The sequence below is a fragment of the Taudactylus pleione genome, unplaced genomic scaffold, assembly GCF_031769625.1.
Source record: "Taudactylus pleione unplaced genomic scaffold, aTauple2 ptg000037l, whole genome shotgun sequence".
Taxonomy (NCBI): domain Eukaryota; kingdom Metazoa; phylum Chordata; class Amphibia; order Anura; family Myobatrachidae; genus Taudactylus; species Taudactylus pleione.
The window spans coordinates 6867938-6890276 of record NW_028284439.1 but is presented as its reverse complement, the minus strand read 5'-3'; the positions used below and the strand labels follow the sequence as shown (position 1 = coordinate 6890276).

Here is a 22339-nt window from a genome sequence, read left to right as displayed (position 1 = left end):
GCAGGGGGGGAGGCTACTACTGGGGGCACAGCTACTACTGGGGGCACTGCAGGGGGGAGGCTACTACTGGGGGCACGGCTACTACTGGGGGCACTGCAGGGGGGGAGGCTACTACTGGGGACACGGCTACTACTGGGGGCACTGCAGGGGGGAGGCTACTACTGGGGACACGGCTACTAGTGGGGGCACTGCAGGGGGGGAGGCTACTACTGGGGGCACTGCAGGGGAAGGCTACTACTGGGGACACGGCTACTACTGGGGGCACTGCAGGGGGGGAGGCTGCTACTGGGGGCACTGCAGGGGAAGGCTACTACTGGGGACCCGGCTACTACTGGGGGCACTGCGGGGGACACGGCTACTACTGGGGGCACTGCAGGGGGGGAGGCTGCTACTGGGGACACGGCTACTACTGGGGGCACTGCGGGGGGAGGCTACTATTGGGGACATGGCTACTACTGGGGGCACTGCGGGGGGGAGGCTACGACTGGGGACACGGCTACTACTGGGGGCACTGCAGGGGGGGAGGCTACTACTGGGGGCACGGCTACTACTGGGGGCACTGCGGGGGGGAGAGGCTTCTACTGGGGACACGGCTACTACTGGGGGCACTGCAGGGGGGAGGCTACTACTGGGGACACGGCTACTACTGGGGGCACTGCAGGGGGGAGGCTACTACTGGGGACACGGCTACTACTGGGGGCACTGCAGGGGGGGAGGCTACTACTGGGGACAAGGCTACTACTGGGGGCACTGCAGGGGGGAGGCTACCACTGGGGACACGGCATTTACTGGGGGCACTGCAGGGGGGGAGGCTACTACTGTGGACACTGCAGGGGGGGAGGCTACTACTGGCGGCACGGCTACTACTGGGGGCACTGCAGGGGGGGAGGCTGCTACTGGGGGCACTGCAGGGGGGAGGCTACTACTGGGGACACGGCTACTACTGGGGGCACTGCAGGGGGGGAGGCTACTACTGGCGGCACTGCAGGGGGAGGCTACTACTGGGGACATGGCTACTACTGGGGGCACTGCGGGGGGGAGGCTACTACTGGGGACACGGCTACTACTGGGGGCACTGCGGGGGGGAGGCTACTACTGGGGACACGGCTACTACTGGGGGCACTGCGGGGGGAGGCTACTACTGGGGACATGGCTACTACTGGGGGCACTGCGGGGGGAGGCTACTACTGGGGACATGGCTACTACTGGGGGCCCTGCGGGGGGAGGCTACTACTGGGGGCCCTGCGGGGGGAGGCTACTACTGGGGACACGGCTACTACTGGGGGCACTGCAGGGGGGGAGGCCACTACTGGGGACATGGCTACTACTGAGGGCCCTGCGGGGGGAGGCTACTACTGGGGACACGGCTACTACTGGGGGCACTGCAGGGGGGGAGGCCACTAATGGGGGCACGGCTACTACTGGGGGCGCTGCGGGGGGGAGGCTACTACTGGGGACAAGGGTACTACTGGAGGCATTGCGGGGGGGAGGCTACTACTGGGGACACAGCTACTACTGGGTACACTGCAGGGGGGGAGGCTACTACTGGGGGCACTGCAGGGGGGGAGGCTACTACTGGGGACACGGCTACTACTGGGGGCACTGCAGGGGGGGAGGCTACTACTGGGGACACGGCTACTACTGGGGGCACTGCAGGGGGGAGGCTACTACGGGGGGCACTGCAAGGGGGAGGCTATTACTGGGGGCACTGCGGGGTGGAGGCTACTACTGGGGGCCCTGCGGGGGGAGGCTACTACTGGGGACACGGCTACTACTGGGGGCACTGCGTGGGGGAGGCTACCACTGGGGACACGGCTACCACTGGGGGCACTGCAGGAGGGGAGGCTAATACTGGGGACACGGCTACTACTGGGGGCACTGCAGGGGGGGAGGCTACTACTGGGGGCACTGCAGGGGGGAGGCTACTACTGGGTGCTCGACTACTGGGGACACTGTGGGGGTGAGGCTACTACTGGGGTCACAATTACTACTGGGGGCACTGCAGGGGGGGAGGCTACTACTGGGGGGCACTGCTGGGGCACTGCAAAGGTGGGACCACTACTGGGGGCACTGTAAAGGTGGGAATTACTGCTGGGGGCACTGTATAGGTGGGGGACTACTACAGGGGGCACTGCATAGGTGGGGGACTACTACAGGGGGCACTGCATAGGTGGGGGACTACTACAAGGGGCACTGCACTGAGGGGTTAGTACTGGGGGCACTATATAAGGAACACTAGTACTGGGGGCACCTCACAGGGGGAGGGGACTACTACTGGGGGCCTTATATAAGGGGCACTGCATAGGGGGGGACTACTACTGGGGGACTTATATAAGGGGCACTGCATGGGGGGACTACTACTGGGGGCCTTATATAAGGGGCACTGCATAGAGGGGGACTACTACTGGGGGCCTTATATAAGGGGCACTGCATAGAGGGGGACTACTACTGGGGGCCTTATATAAGGGGCACTGCATAGAGGGGGACTACTACTGGGGGCCTTATATAAGGGGCACTGCGTAGGGGGACCACTACTGGAGGCACTGCATAGGGGGGGGACCACTACTGGAGGCCCTACATCCCTATAGATTGTAAGCTTGCAAGCAGGGCCCTCTTACCTCTATGTCTGTCAGTTATTACCCTGTTTTGTTCTATCAATGTTTCCAATTGTAAAGCGCAACGGAATATGCTGCGCTATATAAGAAACTGTTAATAAATAATAAATAAATAGGGGGGGGACCACTCCTGGGGCACTGCATAGGGGGGGAGACCACTACTGGGGGCACTGTTTAATGGCTTGTGTAGCTATCCGAGGGTGGAGGGGGGTGCAAGGCTGAAGAAATGCCTAGGGTACCAAGAAACCTTGCACCGGCCCTGCTCGTCGGGCTTTGACGGCATGGCTCTTGAAACTTCTTAAGAGCAAAGGGCTTTTCCAGTTCTGTAATTCAGATGATGCTTAGGGCACAGAAGCCTGCATCTATTACAGGGTTTGGCATTCTTTTGGTCAATGATGTTTCCACAGAAAATATGATCCTAAGGTGTTTAGGATTTCCAGGATACTGGCTTTTTTTTTCCATGCTGGTTTTAGGCCGTGGTCTACGTCTGGCCACTTTGAGAGTGCAGGTGTCTGCACTAGCAGTCTGGTTTCAGAGGAAGATTGCCTCATTACCAGATGTTAGAATTTTTTTTCAAGGAGTTCTGATAGTTCAGCCTCCTTTTGTTCCACCAGTAGCACCGTGAGATTTGTCTTTGGTTCTTAAGGGGCTACAAGCTCCCCCATTTGAACCTCTGGACTCTGTATACTTGAAATGGTTGACAACGAAGACACTTTGTCTCCTTGCTATCTCTTCTGCACATAGAGGACCTCATTCAGAGTCGGTCGTATGCATCCGATGTTTCCAAACCACGCATGCGTATGGTTAGTTGAGCGCATGTGCGTACGAGACCTTGCGATCCAAAATGTTGTCGATCGTATGGCTTACGAGCAGAAAGTGGCTTCCGAGAGTTGATTGACATGAGAGGCCGTTTGTGGGTGTTGACGGGGGTGGTGTTCTAAAAACGCAGGCGTTCCTCACCATTTTCAGGGCGTTTTAGGGGCATACATAAATTTCCTGCTACGACCGACATAGAAGGCCGGAAGTAGTAAAACGTCACTCTGCGAGCAGGTTAGAGGCCTGGCTGATCGTACAGCTTGAGTTTGGGTAAGTGCTCTCTCAAGCACCAGAGTACAATCGATACTATTGAATGTGACTGATGTTATGTTTGATGTTTCTATTTTGTGCCACACAATGCAAGCAGCTAATAATCGTTTGTTGTCGCTAATAACACTGCTAATTGGCTTGTAATTGATTCAGTTGCATTTGCATTAGAGAATAATAAGAATAAATATATTTCATGGGGATGGCTTATTCTATGCGTTTTTTTATGTAATTTGCACACAACACCAGCGGCCGCAACCATCAGAAGAAAATTAACATACAGCGACTGACAACGATTGACTTGATCGCTAGCTGCTATCACTCACTAGCTAGAGGAGGTGCTTTGTTCACGTATGGGCGTCACTTTGGTTGCGACCGGCCATGCAATTGCTTCTTTCAGTTTTGCGGTCGTTAGACATATGACCGAGCGGCCGCTTACGACCGACCCTGAATAAGGTCCAGAGTCTCTGATTTGGCAGCGCTCTCTTGTCGCTCCCCATTTTATTTTATTTTTTCACCAGGATAGAGCTGTTCTTCGAAGAAAAGGAGTTATCAAGGTAAGCCTACCATAACTCTAATTTTCCCGTGCAGTAACTTAACTAACTAGACCTGATGCAGAGGTGTCACATTTTATGATAACAAATTTAATTCAGTTGCTAGTTAAAAGCTCTGTGTTTTTAACATTATTGTATTTTTAAATGTTATGAATATTGTATGTGTGTAATAATTGCGTGTTAAATAGCTAAATAACCTACCATTACAATATCTGATTATGAAATTAGGTCTATGCCTGGCATATGGAGAACATATGTGCTCTACCCAGATACCAATCTGGTTGAAGTAGAACCCCTGGCCCCAGTAACCATTGTGCTGCTGTACATCCCCATAAATAACACCACAACTTTAAGTTTAAAAGTTTAAATGAATCTGTGCTTATCAGCTCTGTGTTATGTTGATCAGCTCTATGATGAGTTGCTATGTAACCAGTTACTGAGAAGCCTGGAAGTGAAGACAAAAACATTCCTACACAGCCGTCTGTCCGTGTAAACTCTCTCACTCAGGAAATCTTTGGACAGAAACCACCTTGCACACATGAATCCTTAAAGTATTTCATACTTTCCTTGTTTGTTGAGGTATGTTACAAAACTTGTTCCACAGCTCAAATCTTCTATCAGAAGTAAACTTGCCTTTTAAATAATTTACGCTGTTTATTTGTATTGATAGCCAATGTTTTTAATGCAGATCTCTAATGCTGATTCCCTTCTGACCAGTTTTTAATGCATCGCACGAAAGAGTTGATTTAAAACCAGAGATGAGCAGCCAAAGCGCTTACCTTAATGAGAGACAGCCCAGTGCTTCTGCAGAGGCTCTGCTAAGCGAGGAAGGGTCTGAAGGGGGCCAACATCCAGGGGATTCGATTGAAAATTGGCTTAGCATAAAAGATTTTGCTGAAATTCAGAACATGTTTAAGGCAAGTAAACAAAATGATGTAAAAGTAAAGAAAATGCTGCTGTTCTTGAATGCTTTGAAAGTAAATAATAGAGACGTCTGTACTTTTTGAAATCTTAAGATTGAAAACTTTTTGGCATTGCACGTGGCAGAACCATGAATCTAACGATTAACATAAGTGAATAAGGAAGAAAATGTGCATGATCATCATTTCAAAAATGTTCTAGTAAGGAATTTATAAACGAGACAAAATATGTCTAGTTGCATGAGTGCTCCTGGTCTTCCTTTCAAAATTATGGTAACTATTTTGCGAACCAAACTACTGTGCGTCAGCTCTATACAACATTATTCTCTTTTATGTATAAGGTACCACACAGTTTACGCTGTGCTGTACAGGGGCAATAACAGAGCATAAGTATACTAAACAACAGATGACCGTTGTGTACAAGTATAACATGACACGGTAGGCGAGTAACTGGGGTGTACAAGACAACAAAATTGCATACATGACAATTACAAGTAGGCAGAATAAAAATGAATAGGTGTCATTTCAAACAGAAGAGAACAGAGTAGACAGAAGTGAGATGTGAGGTAGAGCCTGCCCATGACAGTTTACATTCTAAGGGAAGATGTAATAAGATACAATAAGGCCAGTGGGACAATAGTCATTGTGGGGACATCTGAGGATTGGCGGATCTATTTATTTAATATCAGTTACATATATAGCGCCAGCATATTCAGTTGCGCTTGCTCAAGGTTAGGGATGGGCATCGATCCCTGATCTTTTGGGCCCGATGTTTTGAGATTTTTGTATCGACTGGAGACATTAGACCTCATTCAGACGCGGTCGCAAGAAGTGATCGCTCTCTCTGAATAAGGGCGGGCGCTTATTTTTTTTTTTTTTTTTGGTGCGGCCTCCTGGTCGCAAGCTAAGCTGTGGGTTACCACTCACAGCTTAGCTAGCGACCAGGGTGATGGTCCTGATGGTGATCACCATCGCGACCATCGGGGCTTGCGACCAGACCCTAAGGTTGGGTCTGGGCACTCGCAAGCCCCAGGGAGCTTTCTGCTCTGATGGAGCAGGAAGCTCCCCACTGACATCACTGATGATGTCAGTGCGGCCGCCCACAAATCGGTAGGCGTTCCTTAAGGAACGCCTCCGTTTTGGAAACCACCCCCCTGGCCCGCCTACAAAAACGGGCGAGCTGTCAATCAACATCGACAGTCACCCCTTTTGTAGCGAGCTCCGGAGTGAGAGAGTTTCTCTCTCGCTCCGGGGCTTGCGCACGCGCAGTGTGGCCGCTGCGCGTGCACAGGGTTACCCATCGACCCGGTTGCGAGCACATCGGTGCTTGCGACCGGGTCTGAATGACCCCCATTATGTATTGCTAGAATCTATCTAAATATCCCGATGTTGCAGCAGTGATCTACTTACCTGGTCCCCTGGCATCTCTGGGTTAATTGCGCACTTGTCGCTTTTTCCTTTTTCTTTTTTCTTCTTACTGTGCAGTTTTTCTCCCATCTCCCCAACCATCCATGCCTCAAAATAATATCAATCTTGGGAAGATCAACATAATTTTGGACAGTGGTCGACGTGGGAATGTAGAAGTGGGGGTATGGAAAAATGAATGGAATGACCGGGAGTCATGGGTCCACCTAGAACCCCAGAAGCTTTAAGGATTTTGATAATGTGAAATCAATTTTAGATTCTCTTTAACAGCATCCTTATATGGTATAAAGATATTCCCTACCTCCTCTGTGTCCAACCACCTCTTCCCTGTATGTTTTTAATTTCAGCTTTCCTAAATGTCTCGCATAGCATCTCTACTCCTCTTCCTCCTTCCCTTACTTACCCCATGCACCTCTCATGCCCTCTATCCATCTTTAGCCCTGCACTTTTCACCCCCTCCTTCCATCTCTCACACTGTACTTTTCACTCCCTCCCCTCTCTATACTGTCATACTCCAGCCAGCAGCAGGTATTCACTATATCCGATTTTTAATGTATGTATGTACAAGCGCTCTAAGAGCAAATAATCTTGCGGTGGGGGCAGTTGTAGGTATATGAGGTAACCACCCTCAATTCACACGTGGATCTTTAATTTTGATATTGATACCTCAGCGCTCAACCTATATGTGATATTAGTCTAAATAAATAGATATTAATCTTTTGTTTCTTTAAAAATGTTTATTTATCAATATATGTTCCCACCATCAAAGGTTGATATAAGCTGTTATCAGACACCTACAGTGTCTATTAGCAGGTAAGTAAAGTAGAGTGACAATTCTAAGCTATATACAGGATATAAATGAACTGTTAACAAGTATTGATTGAATACATATATCAGAATAAATTAATTGCTAATTGTTGCAGAACATATATATTTGATACTATAAAATCTCCTGCTGGCACTGAGCAATTCTAGGACGTCCACATATAACATCACGGTACGTATACAACACAGACTGACATTGGGATGGGTGAATGTGTGGGAATATGTGATCTAGACAAATACAATAGTGCTATGTGTGGGTACTGGGGGTATTGGGGGGGGGGATGGGTCTGTATGATGTTCCGATGGTGCCAGCAGGAGATGGTGCCAATCAAAGACAAAGGAGGATGCGAACACACACAGGGACTTAAAAAGATTATCCAAACTCCTCTCCAGAGAAACAAAAACATGGTGGGACTACTTCACACTACACTGGTGCAAAGAGAATAAAGTGATCCCCAAAGGACTGAATATCCAAAAATCCCCCGCATATAATAAGGACAATCAGGATTTCATGCAAAATTGGAACAAAATACTAACTAAATGTTCGGAACATTTAATAGATTTATTAATTGATACACATACAGTACAATTAGAATCACTGTACAAAGAAATCAATCAATTATTCAGTACATTAGACACAAAAACACAAACTGATCAGCAGAGAGAAACATTAACATCAATAAAAGAAAAATTATCAAAACAAGAGGAACATATCATAAATAAGAAATTAACTAAAATTATAAGGGACACATTTGGGATTTCAAATAAGAAGAAACAACATCTTAAAAAACCAGGAACAAGTAAGAATAACGAAAATAATAACAATAAAAAAAGAAACAAGAATAAGTTGATAGAGAAAACACACCCTCCTAGAGAAACACCACCATATGTAAAGCTTGGCCTGACATACCAACAGTATATGAAAAAATGTCATGAGGATGATCTGATGAAGCATTTAAGAAACCATAGAAAGACTCTGCTTCTTGAACCACCATCTTTAAAATCAGTGTACAATACAAGTTCAATTTCCACTCAAGAAATCATTGAAATCAATCCTGAATTTACTGTACATATAAGTGAGGAAAGTGTAAACGATATAGACACTACTATAACATCTATATGTATTACATCGGAACCATTGCAAGAGGTACTAACGGAGGTTAATCTTATCACAAGCCTTCAAATACCAAATATTCCAAAAATTCCTGTCCCTCACAACCAGTCTGACACCATCAACGAAACCGAGGAAGAACAAGAATGGGGACACCATTTTTTAGATATAGAGGCAGGAGCAAATGCCTGCCTGACACCAGAAATGAAGAAAGCCAGAAGAGAGAGGTTAGAACTCAACAGAATTCTACAAACAAATATTTCAACTCCAAAAAAAGAAACCTACAATGCGTTACAAGTAGAAAAACCAGAAGAGGAACCTGAGGAGGGAGAAACTGCAATAGAACGAGCAATAGACAACAAGAACAAAGGAAGAAAAATTCAATACACCAAACCCAAGAACAAGAGCGTAAAGAACATCAAATAAGACAAGATTCTCCAGAAGAAGACATACACGATCTTTTACAAAATAAAGGTATATTCAATTTAAGTACATTGGAACTTACCGACAGTCGGATATCATTACTTCAAAAAGGATTGAAATTCGCACCTCCTAACAAAATCAATAAGTTTGAAGTTTTCCTGGACGTACACAAATTCACTAGAAAGTTGACCCTAAAAAAATTATTTGAAAGGAATCAAGCCACAAGTACAGATAAAGAAAACTCTACAGAATATATACATAGTGATTTGAAACCTCAATCACATTTCTACCCGCAACACATCAAAGGAAACTTCATTTCTACATTTGAAAAAATGGTCACGGATGACATTCAACAACTGAAAACAAAAGTACAAGCCAGGAATCAGAACATCAGCAAACAGGAAGCTGCAGCCCTTAAAGAATTACAAAAAAATAAAGGGATCATAATTAAACCGGCGGACAAAGGGGGAGGGATTGTAGTCATGGACACACAACAATATATTGAAGAAACTTTACGCATTTTAAGCGATCAATCCACCTACCAAACACTCAAAAGAGACCCAACTGAATCATTTAACAAAGAATTATTGCAGATTCTAAATACAGCAGCAGATGTGGGAATCATTAACAAGCAAGAAAAGGAATTCATGTACAACAAACATCCAGTAATTCCGGTTTTCTATCAGCTACCAAAAATACACAAGGACAGAAAGAACCCACCTGGAAGACCAGTAGTCTCAGGGATAGATTCAATCACAGCCAACCTCTCACAATATGCCGACTTTTTTCTGCAAAAATATGTCACTCAACAACTATCACATCTTAAGGACACCACTCAAACCATACAAGCATTAGAGGCACTAACCTGGAACGACAACAGATGGTTAGTGACGTGTGACGTTGCATCACTTTATACGATTATAAATCACACACAAGGTATTAACAGCATAAAATACTATCTGGATCAAGATACCAACATGAAACCAAAACAAACAGAATTTATATTACAAGCAATCAGATACATTCTTCATCATAACTATCTGTGGTTCGAGGGCACCTTCTACTTGCAGTAGCAGGGCACGGCGATGGGGACCAGGTTCGCCCCAAGTTATGCCAACCTCTTCATGAGCTATTGGGAGCATGAGAAGGTGTGGACTCGCAATGAATTTGGGGCGAGCCTGGTCCTCTGGAGGCGCTATATTGATGATGTCCTGTTTGTGTGGGAAGGAAGCGAACAGTCCCTGGAAACTTTCATCTGTCAAATTAACAACAACAACAGAAATCTCAAATTTACTACCCAATATAGCAAAACGGCAGTCCAATTTTTAGATTTGGATATATATAAGAACAAAAACCCACTACAAAAACGTGGATGTCAACAGTCTTCTCCTGGCCACAAGCGGCCACCACCCGCAATGGCTAGGAAATATTCCCAAGGCTCAATTTACCAGGCTTAGGAGGAACTGTACAACCACGGACAACTACATACAGCAATCAGAAATACTCAAAACACAACTACTGGAAAATAAATATGATGGAAAAACCATAGAGACTGCCTATACAGAAGTACTAAAAAAGGAAAGAAAAACTTTCTTAACATACAAAGGGAAAAAGGACAACAAGCATGAACAATCAGTTTATTTTATAACAGAATATAACACAGCTTCAGCACAGATTAAACAAATTCTAAACAAACATTGGAAAATACTGTTAAAAGATGAAACACTCAGATCCATCCTTCCATGAAGACCATCAATAGTATATAGGAAAGCCCCGGACATCAGAAAGCAACTGGTTCACAACCACATCAAATCAGAAGATCATCAACAAACATCAATCATTACGTCATGCAGAACGAAAGGCTTTTTTCATTGTGGAAAATGCAAAAATGTTCTCACTATAGGTAATAAAACAACTAAACCAACAGTAACTTTGACCTCAAATATAACAAAGAAAACCATTCAAATTAAACAATTCATAACATGTGAAACAAAAGGGGTTATCTATGTTTTAGAGTGCCCCTGTGGCAAACAGTACGTCGGAAAGATAAGGCAATTTAGTCAGAGAATTGGAGAGCACAGGAGAAACATTCTAAATGGTTTCGAGATGCACAGTGTCTCTCAGCATTTTAAGCAATGGCATAACCAAGATCCGAGTCAGCTCACATTTCAAGCAATTGAGAAAGTAAAATCCAATTGGCGAGGAGGAGACCACAATAAAAAAATTAGCAAAGCAGAAATAAAATGGATAATGACTCTGGACACATTACAACCGAATGGTCTCAACATAGACCTAGAGATACAAAATATACTATAAAAAAAACATAATCTGCTACATGATTCCATACAGAATTTAGAATCGTTAGTTACATTTCGCTATATATACAGCATAATCGAAACATCAACCACTCAAAATCAGTCTAGGTGAATATGTACCCATACAGATTATCTAAAGATAGAAATAAAAAGAGAGCCACTAGATAAAGAATATATAAATAGGAGTATTTGGCATATTCAGTATTCATAAACATCTTCTATTATTTACCATTTTAAATTTAATAAGATCATAATATATGCACTAAACTCAATTAGCAGCTTAGAAGGGTATGATATCTAGAAGGTAATCGTGTTGGAGGTTATGCAGATTTATTGCATCACCAACACTGCACACAGGTCAATATAGAATATAGTTAGTAGTGTATTATTAATATCCCACAAGGTATCCCCTTAATGGCCAAATATAATATTTGCACAAAGAGATATATCAGTTTGTGAGTATATTTATAAAAACTAAAATATTAACCTCATAATTGGATTTGAATTACATATGTTAGGACAGAGAATTAACATTTCAGTATATTTATCGAAGTCAGAATATCAGTATCACTGATACATTCTGGCTACTATCCACCAGTATGTTAAAACAATACCCATTGTGTCACCCTCACGATACTACCACACCTCCGGAGAATACAACCAATTACATGGAATGACCAATTAAACAATTAAGGATTTATAAGAGGCCAAAAGAGATCAAGATGATACACCTTGACAAAGGCTAGACAAAGCCGAAACGCGTTGGTGTACTGACACCACTACTAGCAGCAGAAGAGACCCAGCACTGCACTGCAGGATCAAGCATTTAACTCTGGACGGAGGACCAGGACAGCGCGCTGACAAACTAATACTTAAGCCATGGCCTGACCAAGCCGCAGGTGCATAATCAGCACACTGACAGCCAAGCATCACAGCGGGATCGCGGACCACGCGGCAAACGGAGCAGGTCTCACCACAATAACCATCTGAAGGAACACGCCGCATCAGGAGAGACCAACGTCTCAGGAAGCCGAGAGAGGGAAGCTCCACTCACGGACTTCAGCGGCTGAACTACAGGGGTGACTGTCCTGATCCGTGACGCCAAAAGGGAGACCGGAGTCTCTGCAGCCCAGGAAGGCTAAGTCACCCACGGGGCTGTTAACGGCCGGACCCCAGCGGCTTTATTAACTTTCCAATAAGCTATTTTTCCACTGCTTCAGCAACGACCATCCTGGGTCCCCATACAGGACAATTCTTTGGACCAAGTATATTGGACACCATCGGGACATCATACAGACCCATCCCCCCCCCCCCAATACCCCCAGTACCCACACATAGCACTATTGTATTTGTCTAGATCACATATTCCCACACATTCACCCATCCCAATGTCAGTCTGTGTTGTATACGTACCGTGATGTTATATGTGGACGTCCTAGAATTGCTCAGTGCCAGCAGGAGATTTTATAGTATCAAATATATATGTTCTGCAACAATTAGCAATTAATTTATTCTGATATATGTATTCAATCAATACTTGTTAACAGTTCATTTATATCCTGTATATAGCTTAGAATTGTCACTCTACTTTACTTACCTGCTAATAGACACTGTAGGTGTCTGATAACAGCTTATATCAACCTTTGATGGTGGGAACATATATTGATAAATAAACATTTTTAAAGAAACAAAAGATTAATATCTATTTATTTATTTAGACTAATATATCACATACAGGTTGAGCGCTGAGGTATCAATATCAAAATTAAAGATCCAGGTATTCACTATATAGCTGCTGGTTTCCAGTCCCAGAGACTCTCCTTGTGCCAGCTTGACATCAGCAGTGTGTGAAACGTGCTCCTCCTCTTAGCGCAGCAAGTGCATCCTAGGGATGGCTATCGACCATCAAACATTCACAATAATCGATGGTTTATGGCCGATGTTAAATGTTTTTACCTTTGATCCATCTATGGCACAGCATAACCAAATGTTTTTTTTTTGTTTTGTTTTTTTACCAGGAGATTCGGAGCATAACTCTGCCCCTGACACCTTCGAAGCCCTGCCCCCAGGTTCTGATTGGCCCACGGGCCAGTTAGTCAAAGAACAGGGATGAAACCATCGATGGTCAACCGTTGCATAGTTGGTAACCATCGATGGACACTTGCTATATTACCATCGATGGTAACCACACCGATGGCCATCTCTAGTGCAACCACAGTTCACTTCCCTGAGCCTGGGCACAGTGAAGGGCTTTGGAGGACTGTCCCAGGTGCTGGCAACTGAGGTGGTGCTTGAACGGCCCTCGAGCTGGCCTTGCCTCTATCCACCAATGAGAAGGAAGGGAGATTGTCAGTATTGATCTGTAGTTGACGCTCAGTGCAGAAATTAAAGCACTGAGCGAAACTGACAACTCTGTACATCTATGCTGAGGCCTGGCTTGGTGCATAACATTCAAAGATTATGGCAAGGTGGTATTGTAATAGGCAATAGTGTTTGCACCACCCTGATTCACTGTTATCCAAACTACCTATAAGCCCTTTCTTCTTCAGGGTCCATAGGGGGTCCGCAGGGTTGACCTTGGGGTATAGCTGGATCTGGATCCACGGGCACCACACAGTTAAAGCTTTAGCTCCCAGGATGCACTGGGTCCATCCTCCTAATACCCCGCCCCCGAGCCACAGGCACCTCAGTTTAAGTTGGTGCCCGGCCAGAGTCGGGTCACCGTTCGCGCAGGGGGTCTGATTAGTAGCCCCTAAGCTTATTTGAGTTTTTTACATTTTTATTTTTAACTTTTAATGACTCTTCAGAGCGGCAGCGTCGGACTGTCCATTGGATGTCCAAGCTGCCGCTCCTACACCCCGCCGGCGCCGCGACGCCAGTACAGATCTGGGGATCGCAACGGGACCCCAGAGTCTGTACTAGCAGGGCTCTGGGGGAATCTCAGGACTGCTGCCGGTTCGCCGGGGGAACAGGTAAGACGCGGGTCATCGCTTGCGGTGACACGCAGGTTAATGCAGTCTCTTGCCTCCAGTCTCTAGGGACAGACCGGAGGCACTAGCAGTGGCGGCGGGCTCCCCCTCTCCAGAGGCATACCCCGTGTGTCCACTAGACCACCAGGGAGTTATGCCGGCAGCGGGAGCTATCATCCCGGGGGTTAATTGCTAGCCAGGGGAGGCAGCCTTCCCTGTCTAGCAGCTCCTCAGCTCTGCGCACTTTTCCGCTCGGGTCTGACGTCGCTGAGCTGCTTCCTCCTATGGCCACTCCTCCTCTGAGGTCTCTCGACGGCCCTCTTCCCTGGCACATCGCAGATCTCTCCAGGCAAGCGCGTGGACCGATCCCCTGCTAGGACAGCGTACACAGCACTATAGCCCTTCCAGTCCAGTTCAGTCCAGAGTTTGTCGGCTTCATCTTCAGCTTTTCAAACTATGCTCTGAAGTGACAAGCCTCAGAAAGCGTCTAATCGCACGGTTATGTCATCACAGTCTGTACAGATGTCCGACTCGGCTGATGGGGAATTACTGGAGGACTCGGACTCGGATTCCCCTGTCCGGGAGGTAGAAACTAAGTAGTCTATTAACGTGCCAGCTTTGGTATGGGCGGTTCGATCCATTCTTGATATTGAGGATAACACTCCGGTCCCTAAATCAAAATACCCACATTTCAAACAGGCAAAAGTGACTTCGGCAGTTTTTCCGCTATCTGACCAGCTGACTGACCACATGGCAGAGGCCTGGCAGTCGCCTAGTAAGAGGTTCCAGCTGCAGAAATGTTTAACGTCTAGTTATCTGTTTCATGCGGTTCATTGCAAAAGTGGGAAACTCTGCCTGTTTAATCAAGAGTGCTACCTTACCTTTGCCCTCCATTTCATCCTTAAAGGATCCCACGGACAGGAAGGTGGCGACTTGCTTGAAGTCAATCTATTCTTTTTCTGGGGCTGTGGCATGTCCATCCATAGCCATCTCCTGGGTAGTTAAAACCATTGAAAGCTGGGCCAGTGTACTAGATGATACCTTCCCTGAGGAGGCTCCTGAAGTTCAGAGAGCTTTAGTGGGACAGATGAGAGATGCCGCTTCATATATTGGTGAGGCAGCTTTGAATGCCAGTCTTTTGACTTCCAGAGTCTCGGCCGCAGCGGTGTCTGTTCGCCGTTCTTTGTGGTTACATTCTTGGAGGGCGGATGCAGACTCCAAGAAGGGCCTGGAGGCCTTACCCTTTAATGGGGTGATATTGTTTGGCCCAGACCTAGACAAAATTGTAGATACCCTGGCAAAGTCTAAGTCAGCTTATCTACCATCGGCAGCTGCACCTTCTAAGGCTAGGACCTCTGCATTTCGGTCCTTTCGTTCTCAGGGAAAGTCCAAGGGGCAGTCCTTCCCGAAGCAGTTGGCAACCAAGGCCACCCCTAAACCTAAGAAGCAAGCATGGAGTGCTAGACACCCTGCTTCCAAGCCGGAGGATAAACCTTCTGCCTGATGAGACGGGCCTCCCTCTGGGGGATCCCAGAGTGGGAGGCCGACTTCTTCAATTCGCCCAGTGCTAGTACAACACCACCACGGATGCTTGGGTTCGAGAAGTGGTCTCTCAGGGGTATGCCCTCTCCTTTTGTCACAGAACTCCCCAACAGTTCTTCTGCACAAGTCCTCCTCTAGATGAGACCAAGGCCTTGCAGATTCAGGGAGTCATAGATTCCTTGCTGAAAGCAGGGGTCATTGTTCCTGTTCCACTTTCTCAATGTGGTACGGGTTACTACTCTACTTCTGGTGCAGAAACCCAATGGGTCTCATTGGCCTATCCTCAATCTGAAGTCGCTAAACAAGTTCCTCAGTGTAACAAAAATTCAGGATGGAAACTTTGCATACCATCATTCTGGCTATGGAGCCTGGGGATCACATGGTCTACCTGGACATCCAGGACGCCTACCTTCATGTTCCTATAGCACCTTCCCATCAGCGGTATCTGCGGTTTGCTATACGTCAGCTCCGCTACCAGTTTCAGGCTCTGCCCTTTGGCCTCCCCATGGCTCCAAGGGTATTCACCAAAATGATGGCTGTCATGGCTGCACATCTACGGAGCCAAGGTATACGGCTTCTACCGTATCTTGATGACCTCCTTTTGCTGGTGAGCTCTCCTGAGGTCCTTCTACAACATCTACACCTGATGATCGCTTGTCTGCAAGTGCACAGGTGGCTGATAAATTGGAGGAAGTCCTCCCTTATCACATCACAAAGGATGGTTCATTTGGGGGCCCTTCTCGATTCTCTTCAGCAGACGATCTTTCTAACCCCAGAAAAAATGTCCTCCCTACAACTGTGGGTGCGCAGTTGTCTGAACAGTTACCGGGTATCTGTTAACTCAGCAATGAGGGTTCTAGGGTCCATTGTGTCAGCATTCGATATGGTGGAGTATGCCTAGTTCCATTTCCATTCCAGGCCCCTGCAGGGGCTGATTCTATCCAAATGGAATGGGTTACCACACCGGATCAGGACTCAGATGCTGGTGTTGTCACCGGAGGTGCGCCTCTCTCTTTCTTGGTGGCTTCAGACATCTTATCTCACCAGGGGTCACCCATTTTGGATCCCGGACTGGGTTCTTCTAACAGATGCCAGTCTCCGGGGTTCGGTGTGCAGTGACAGGTCCACTGTCACTTCAAGGCTGCTGGACAGCGGAAGAAGCAATTCTCCCGATCAACATTCTGGAACTTCGGGCCGTGTACAGGGCCTTCCAGTTGTCAGGTCACATTCTTCAAGGAAAAGCCGTGCAGGTTCAGTCCGACAACGCCACCACGGTGGCGTACATCAACCATCAAGGGGGCACTTGCAGTCGGGCACCAATGACAGAGGTGTCATGCATCCTGTCTTGGGCGGAGTGCCACCTTCTAGCCATTTCGGCAGTCTTTATTCCAGGAGTCCTCAATTGGGAGGTGTACTTCCTCAGCCGTCACGACATGTATCCCGGGGAATGGTCGTTTCACCCAGAGGTCTTTCAACTACTTGTGGACAAGTGGGGACTGCCGGAGGTGGACCTCATGGCCTCCTGTCACAATCACAAGTTGCCCGTCTACTGGTCCAGGACAAGAGATGCCGATGCAAGCCTGGTGGACGTGCTGTCAGTGAGATGGACCTTGCAGTTGGCGTATCTATTCCCTCCGATATCTCTAGTTCCTCAGGTCCTTCGGAAATTCAAACAGGACAGCGGCACACTTATGCTGGTGGCTCCTGCTTGGCCCAGACGTCCTTGGTACTCCGATCTTCGGAGCCTCTCCATCGACGCTCCATTCCTTCTGCCTCAACATCGGGACCTGTTGTCTCAGGGTCCCTGTCTTTACCTGGTTCTGGGTCGTCTGTCTTTGACGATGTGGCTCTTGAGACATCGTCTTAAGGTCCCGGGGTTTTTCCAGCTCAGTCATCAACACGATGCTGCAGGCACGCAAGCCTGCCTCCGCCAGGATTTATCAGTGTGTGGCATACTTATTTTCAGTTGTGTGAGTCGAGAAACTACGATCCTCAGCTGTTTCGTGTTTCTAGGATTTTGGCGTTCCTTCAGTCTGGTTTGGACCTAGGCTTACGCCTAGCTTCTTTAAAGGTTCATGTGTCTGCACTATCTGTGTGGTTCCAGCGAAGGGTAGCTACACTGCCAGATGTTCGCACCTTTTTCCAGGGTGTTCTCAGGATTCAGCCTCCCTTTGTTCCCCCAGTGGATCCTTGGGATTTGGCGGTAGTGCTTCGGCCCCTACAGGGTCCTTAATTTGAACCGCTAGAGTCGGTGGATTTCAAGTGGTTGACGGTTGAGACTATTTTTCTCCTGGCGATTGCTTCGGCCAGGAGCGTGTCAGAATTGGGGGCGCTTTCCTGTCGTCCTCCTTTTCTGATATTTTACCAGGATAGGGCAGTGCTTCGCACTCGTCCGGGTTTGCATCCTAAGGTGGTTTCTAAATTCCACATTAATCAGGAAATTGTTGGCTGGTGAGGCCTCCTTGGATGTGGTCCGGGCTGTCTGCATTTATGTAGATCGGACTAGTTCCATTCGGCATTCAGATTCCTTATTCGTCCTCTTTGGATTTCACAGGGGGGTTTGGCCTGCCAGCAAGCAAACACTGGCTAGATGGCTTCGTTTGGCTATTTCTGAGGCTTATACACGGGAGGGCTTGCCTGTTCCAGCATCTGTTAAGGCTCACTCTACTCTGTCTGTGGGTCCCTCGTGGGAAGCTGGCCGTGGCGCCTCAGAAAAATTAGAGAAAATTAGAGATATGGCAAGAACTTACCTTTATCTCTCTCTCTTCGAAGTCCATAGGGTCCACAGGGCTTCCACCCTGCCACACTTGGCTTCATATGGGCTGTGTGGCTGGTTGCCGGATTTCCGTCTCTCTTTCTGTGAGTATGGTTCTTGTGTGTTCCAATCTTCCTTCTCTCTGTTTTTTCCTCCTTCGGCGTTGGCTACTTACCAACTGAGGTGCCTGTGGCTTGGGGGCGGGCTATATAGAAGGATGGACCCAGTGCATCCTGGGAGCTAAAGCTTTAACTGCATGGTGCCCGTGGATCCAGATCCAGCTATACCCCAAGGTCTCCCTGTGGACTTCGAAGAAAGAGAGATAACAAAGGTAAGTTCTTACCATATCTCTCATTTTTATGTTCTTGTTTACATTTTTATTTCCCAGTGTATGGACCAGTGCTCGAAGTGGTAATTTAGAGGTGGGGGTATGGAGATTGAATCTTCCCCCCACCCCCTATGGGCCCCTGCTTCCATATCACTCCATTGTACTTCTAACCCCCCCCCCACACACACACACACTTCTCCCTGCCTGCTCCCCTCTCTCACACCCTGCCCTTACTGATTCCCTCTCTCTTTCACCCCCTACAATAGCTAGCCTGCCTCTGTCTGCCCCTCTCTCTATTCCCTCTCTCACACCCTCCCCTCTCTCTAATTCTCTCTTACCTGCGCTGCTGGAGTGGAGCCACCGGGATCCTCGGGTCTTCCCTCCAGTTTATCTGGCTCCGCTGCGAGCCAATGAGAAGCTGCCATTTGGCAGCTTCTCATTGGCTGGCGGCTGCGAGCCCTGCGATTGGCTGGCGGCCGCGAGTCCCGCGATTGGCTGGCGGCTGCGAGCCTCGTGATTGGCCGACAGCCGGCCAGTACGTGGTGCTTACAGTGCAGCCGGGACCAGGTACTTTGTCCCGGCTACATGTCAGCACCTCCACTGCACTGATTGAGATGTGTCCCCTGCGGGACACATCTTAACACATTGCCGCCGCTGTTCCAGCGCTGGGATCCCATACTGGATCCCAGCGCTGGTGCAATCTTTTCTACATCTAAAATTAAGTGGGGCCGGGAAGTGGCGGTATGTCATACCGCCGTATACCGCCCCACTTCGACCACTGGTATGGACTGTGGGCACCTAAAGCCATCCTTTCTCATGAAATTTGGTATAATTCTGATGTCTCTTGTTGCTGGTGGCTTTAAGTTCTATGGTTGCCAAGTAATGGATAATAGAATTTGATATTACGTGTGGCTTGGACTGTTACCTGCATTATAAGGGCTGCAATCAGAAGAAACAGAATGTCACATTCTAAAGCAAACTGCAGCTAACCCCAACTTGGCAAACACAGCACTGCAGATTGTTAGACAGAAACATCAGCATTACACTGAATGCTGGGGGAACACAGTTGCGGAGTTCATAGTCCACATATACTGAAAAAAATATATTCGGTAAACCACCCCTTTTACTCTGGGTCAATTTGAATAATATACTCACCAACTGTTTATTATGTTAATGACAGTCATAGGGCCGTATTCAATTAGGGGCGAAAACTGACCTTTTTTTCGCCATTGTCGAAAACGGCAACATTTTCACCAAATAAAAAGGCGAAAAAAACTGGAGAAAAGTTTTCTCCATCCCAGACCAGGAGAAAAAAAAATGCAAAATCCCTATTTTTGGCTAAAAATGGGAGGATTTATGTCAGAACCCTTTGGACACCCCCCCTAATGATAAATTACCGGGAAAAAAATCGTAAGTTGCGTATTTTGGCGAAAAAGAAGCGCGCAAATTTTGGCCAAAAAAAAGAAAACATTGAAAAAGATAATAAAAAAGAAAGCTATTTTTTTTTTCCAGGAAATTACTGTTCCACGTAAAATGGGGGTAGGTTAAAATGGGTGCAAGTATATTTTCGTGTTGTAAAAACGCAATTTTAAAAACCCACCTGCTGTGACCGCGTGCGATGTTTAGAACACTTTACGCATCTATACCGCACATCGAAATATCATACCCAATTCGTTAAAACCATTTTCAGCTATTTTTTTTTTTTCGCCCACAATTTGCACGGCTTTTTTCACCAAAGCATGCAACTTACAGTTTTTTTTCCGGTAATTTATCATTAGGGGGGTGTCCAAAGGGTTCTGAAGGAAATCCCCACATTTTTAGCCAAAAATAGGAATTTTGTATTTTTTTTTCTCCTGGTCTGGGATGGAGAAAACTTTTCTCCAGTTTTTTTTTTGCCTGTTGCCGTTTTCGCCTGTTTTTTTTTGGCGAAAAATGTCTGTTTTCGCCAATGGCGAAAAAAACCTCAGTTTTCGCCGCTAATTGAATATGGCCCTTTATGTGTAAACATTATTTAACTGGATTAAAGAAGATTTTATAGGACCGACATGGGTTTTCTTTAAAAATAAAAAAATAAATTGCTGCTTTAAATCTTGCAGCTCAATTGGCAAAAATGTCAGCACTTCCTGCAAATTGCAGGGTAATTACATTTGGCCCTTAGTGTTTTATTTGTTTGTTTTTTCCAACCTGACGACTTTCAGTTGTTTGGCGTCCTACCTTGAATATTTATAAAGGAACACGGGCGGGCCACATAACAAAACTTGTAGAGGAGCTCATCATTGCAGTCCATCTCATGCAGCACTGACTCTGTCAAGCATACCGTCCAGCACTAGAGCAGTGGAGTCCTGTTTTGTATTCCCTGTTCGTGTGCTTACATTATAGTGGGTGCAGGCTGTGGCAGAACTACCGTTGTTGCAAGTAGCGTGTAAAGCTGGTCTCCATAGGTGCTGCGCCTCCAGAAATATTCTTCACAAAAACCTTCTGATAACTCACTACTCAGCCCATCTGACCTTCCAACTGCCCTCTCGCCCAATTAACCCTTTTGATTACACCTCATTTTCTCCTCCTAGCACAGCCCTGTCATTGTACCTATGTTCCCTTGTCGTCACCCCCCACCACCACCAGCATCACTATCTGCCCACGTGTTATGTCTACATTTGTTGAGTGATGGTGTGCTTCCTACTCCTCCCCCATGCGACTTATTATTACTAGTCATAGTGAGTTGGTGTACCCTAATCTTTACATCCTCTATATTCTCCACTACGCATTTGGTTGTATCTTTGTGGTGTTACGTATCGATATAGAATTGTGTTATTTAATCTAGATGATAATAAGAAAAATAGTGTTCTGTTACTGCCATAGTGTATCTGGCAATACAAAGTGAGTAGTCAAAGTTAAGACCTCTATCAGATAGTAACTGTTCAGTCCAGGTCACTAGTACCTTCTGGTAGTTGCTCAAAATGGGTGACTTGTCATAAACAGCAACTTGCCTCCCATTGCTATTTGATTGTGGTCCCCGGCAGCCGCTTTGGCTCTCTTAGCCAATCTCAATCTACTTCTATCTTCATGTAACAGCACATGCAATGCAGCCACGCCAATTCAGAAAAAAAACATGAAAAATAGTATGAGGCACGTGCTACAAGAAGAGGGATATTTCTCCTCCTCCACAGCCCCTCAGATAATGCCAGGTCCAGGCAATTATGACCCACTACCCCCGTTCTTCTTGGCACCCCTAAATGCAGACCTTCAATGAGAAAACCACCAAATATAAGATATTTACATCTTGTAGCTACTATACAAAATAGTGACAGAACTTCAGATCAACGATCAATTATTAACATAGACTTGAATAGGATCTGCAGATGTACTAATGGTTGGTTTTAAAACCTGCCAAAACTCTGCTGTAAAACGATGGCAAACCCGCCCAAACAATAGACCTGCCTGAGGCAAGCAAGTTTGGTGGAAGCACTGCACAGG

The 22339-nt window shown here is 46.6% G+C and overlaps 1 protein-coding gene across 1 annotated transcript in view; it reads left to right on the top strand.

Moving 5' to 3' along the window:
- The first annotated feature begins 4974 nt into the window (after window positions 1–4974).
- WDR49 (WD repeat domain 49) overlaps window positions 4975–22339 on the top strand; it is a 210970-nt gene continuing 193605 nt past the window's right edge. Inside the window, exon 1 of the mRNA XM_088452316.1 lies at window positions 4975–5169. Coding sequence (XP_088308442.1) covers window positions 5011–5169 — 159 coding nt within the window. The 5' untranslated portion in view covers window positions 4975–5010. The remainder of the gene's footprint in view (window positions 5170–22339) is intronic.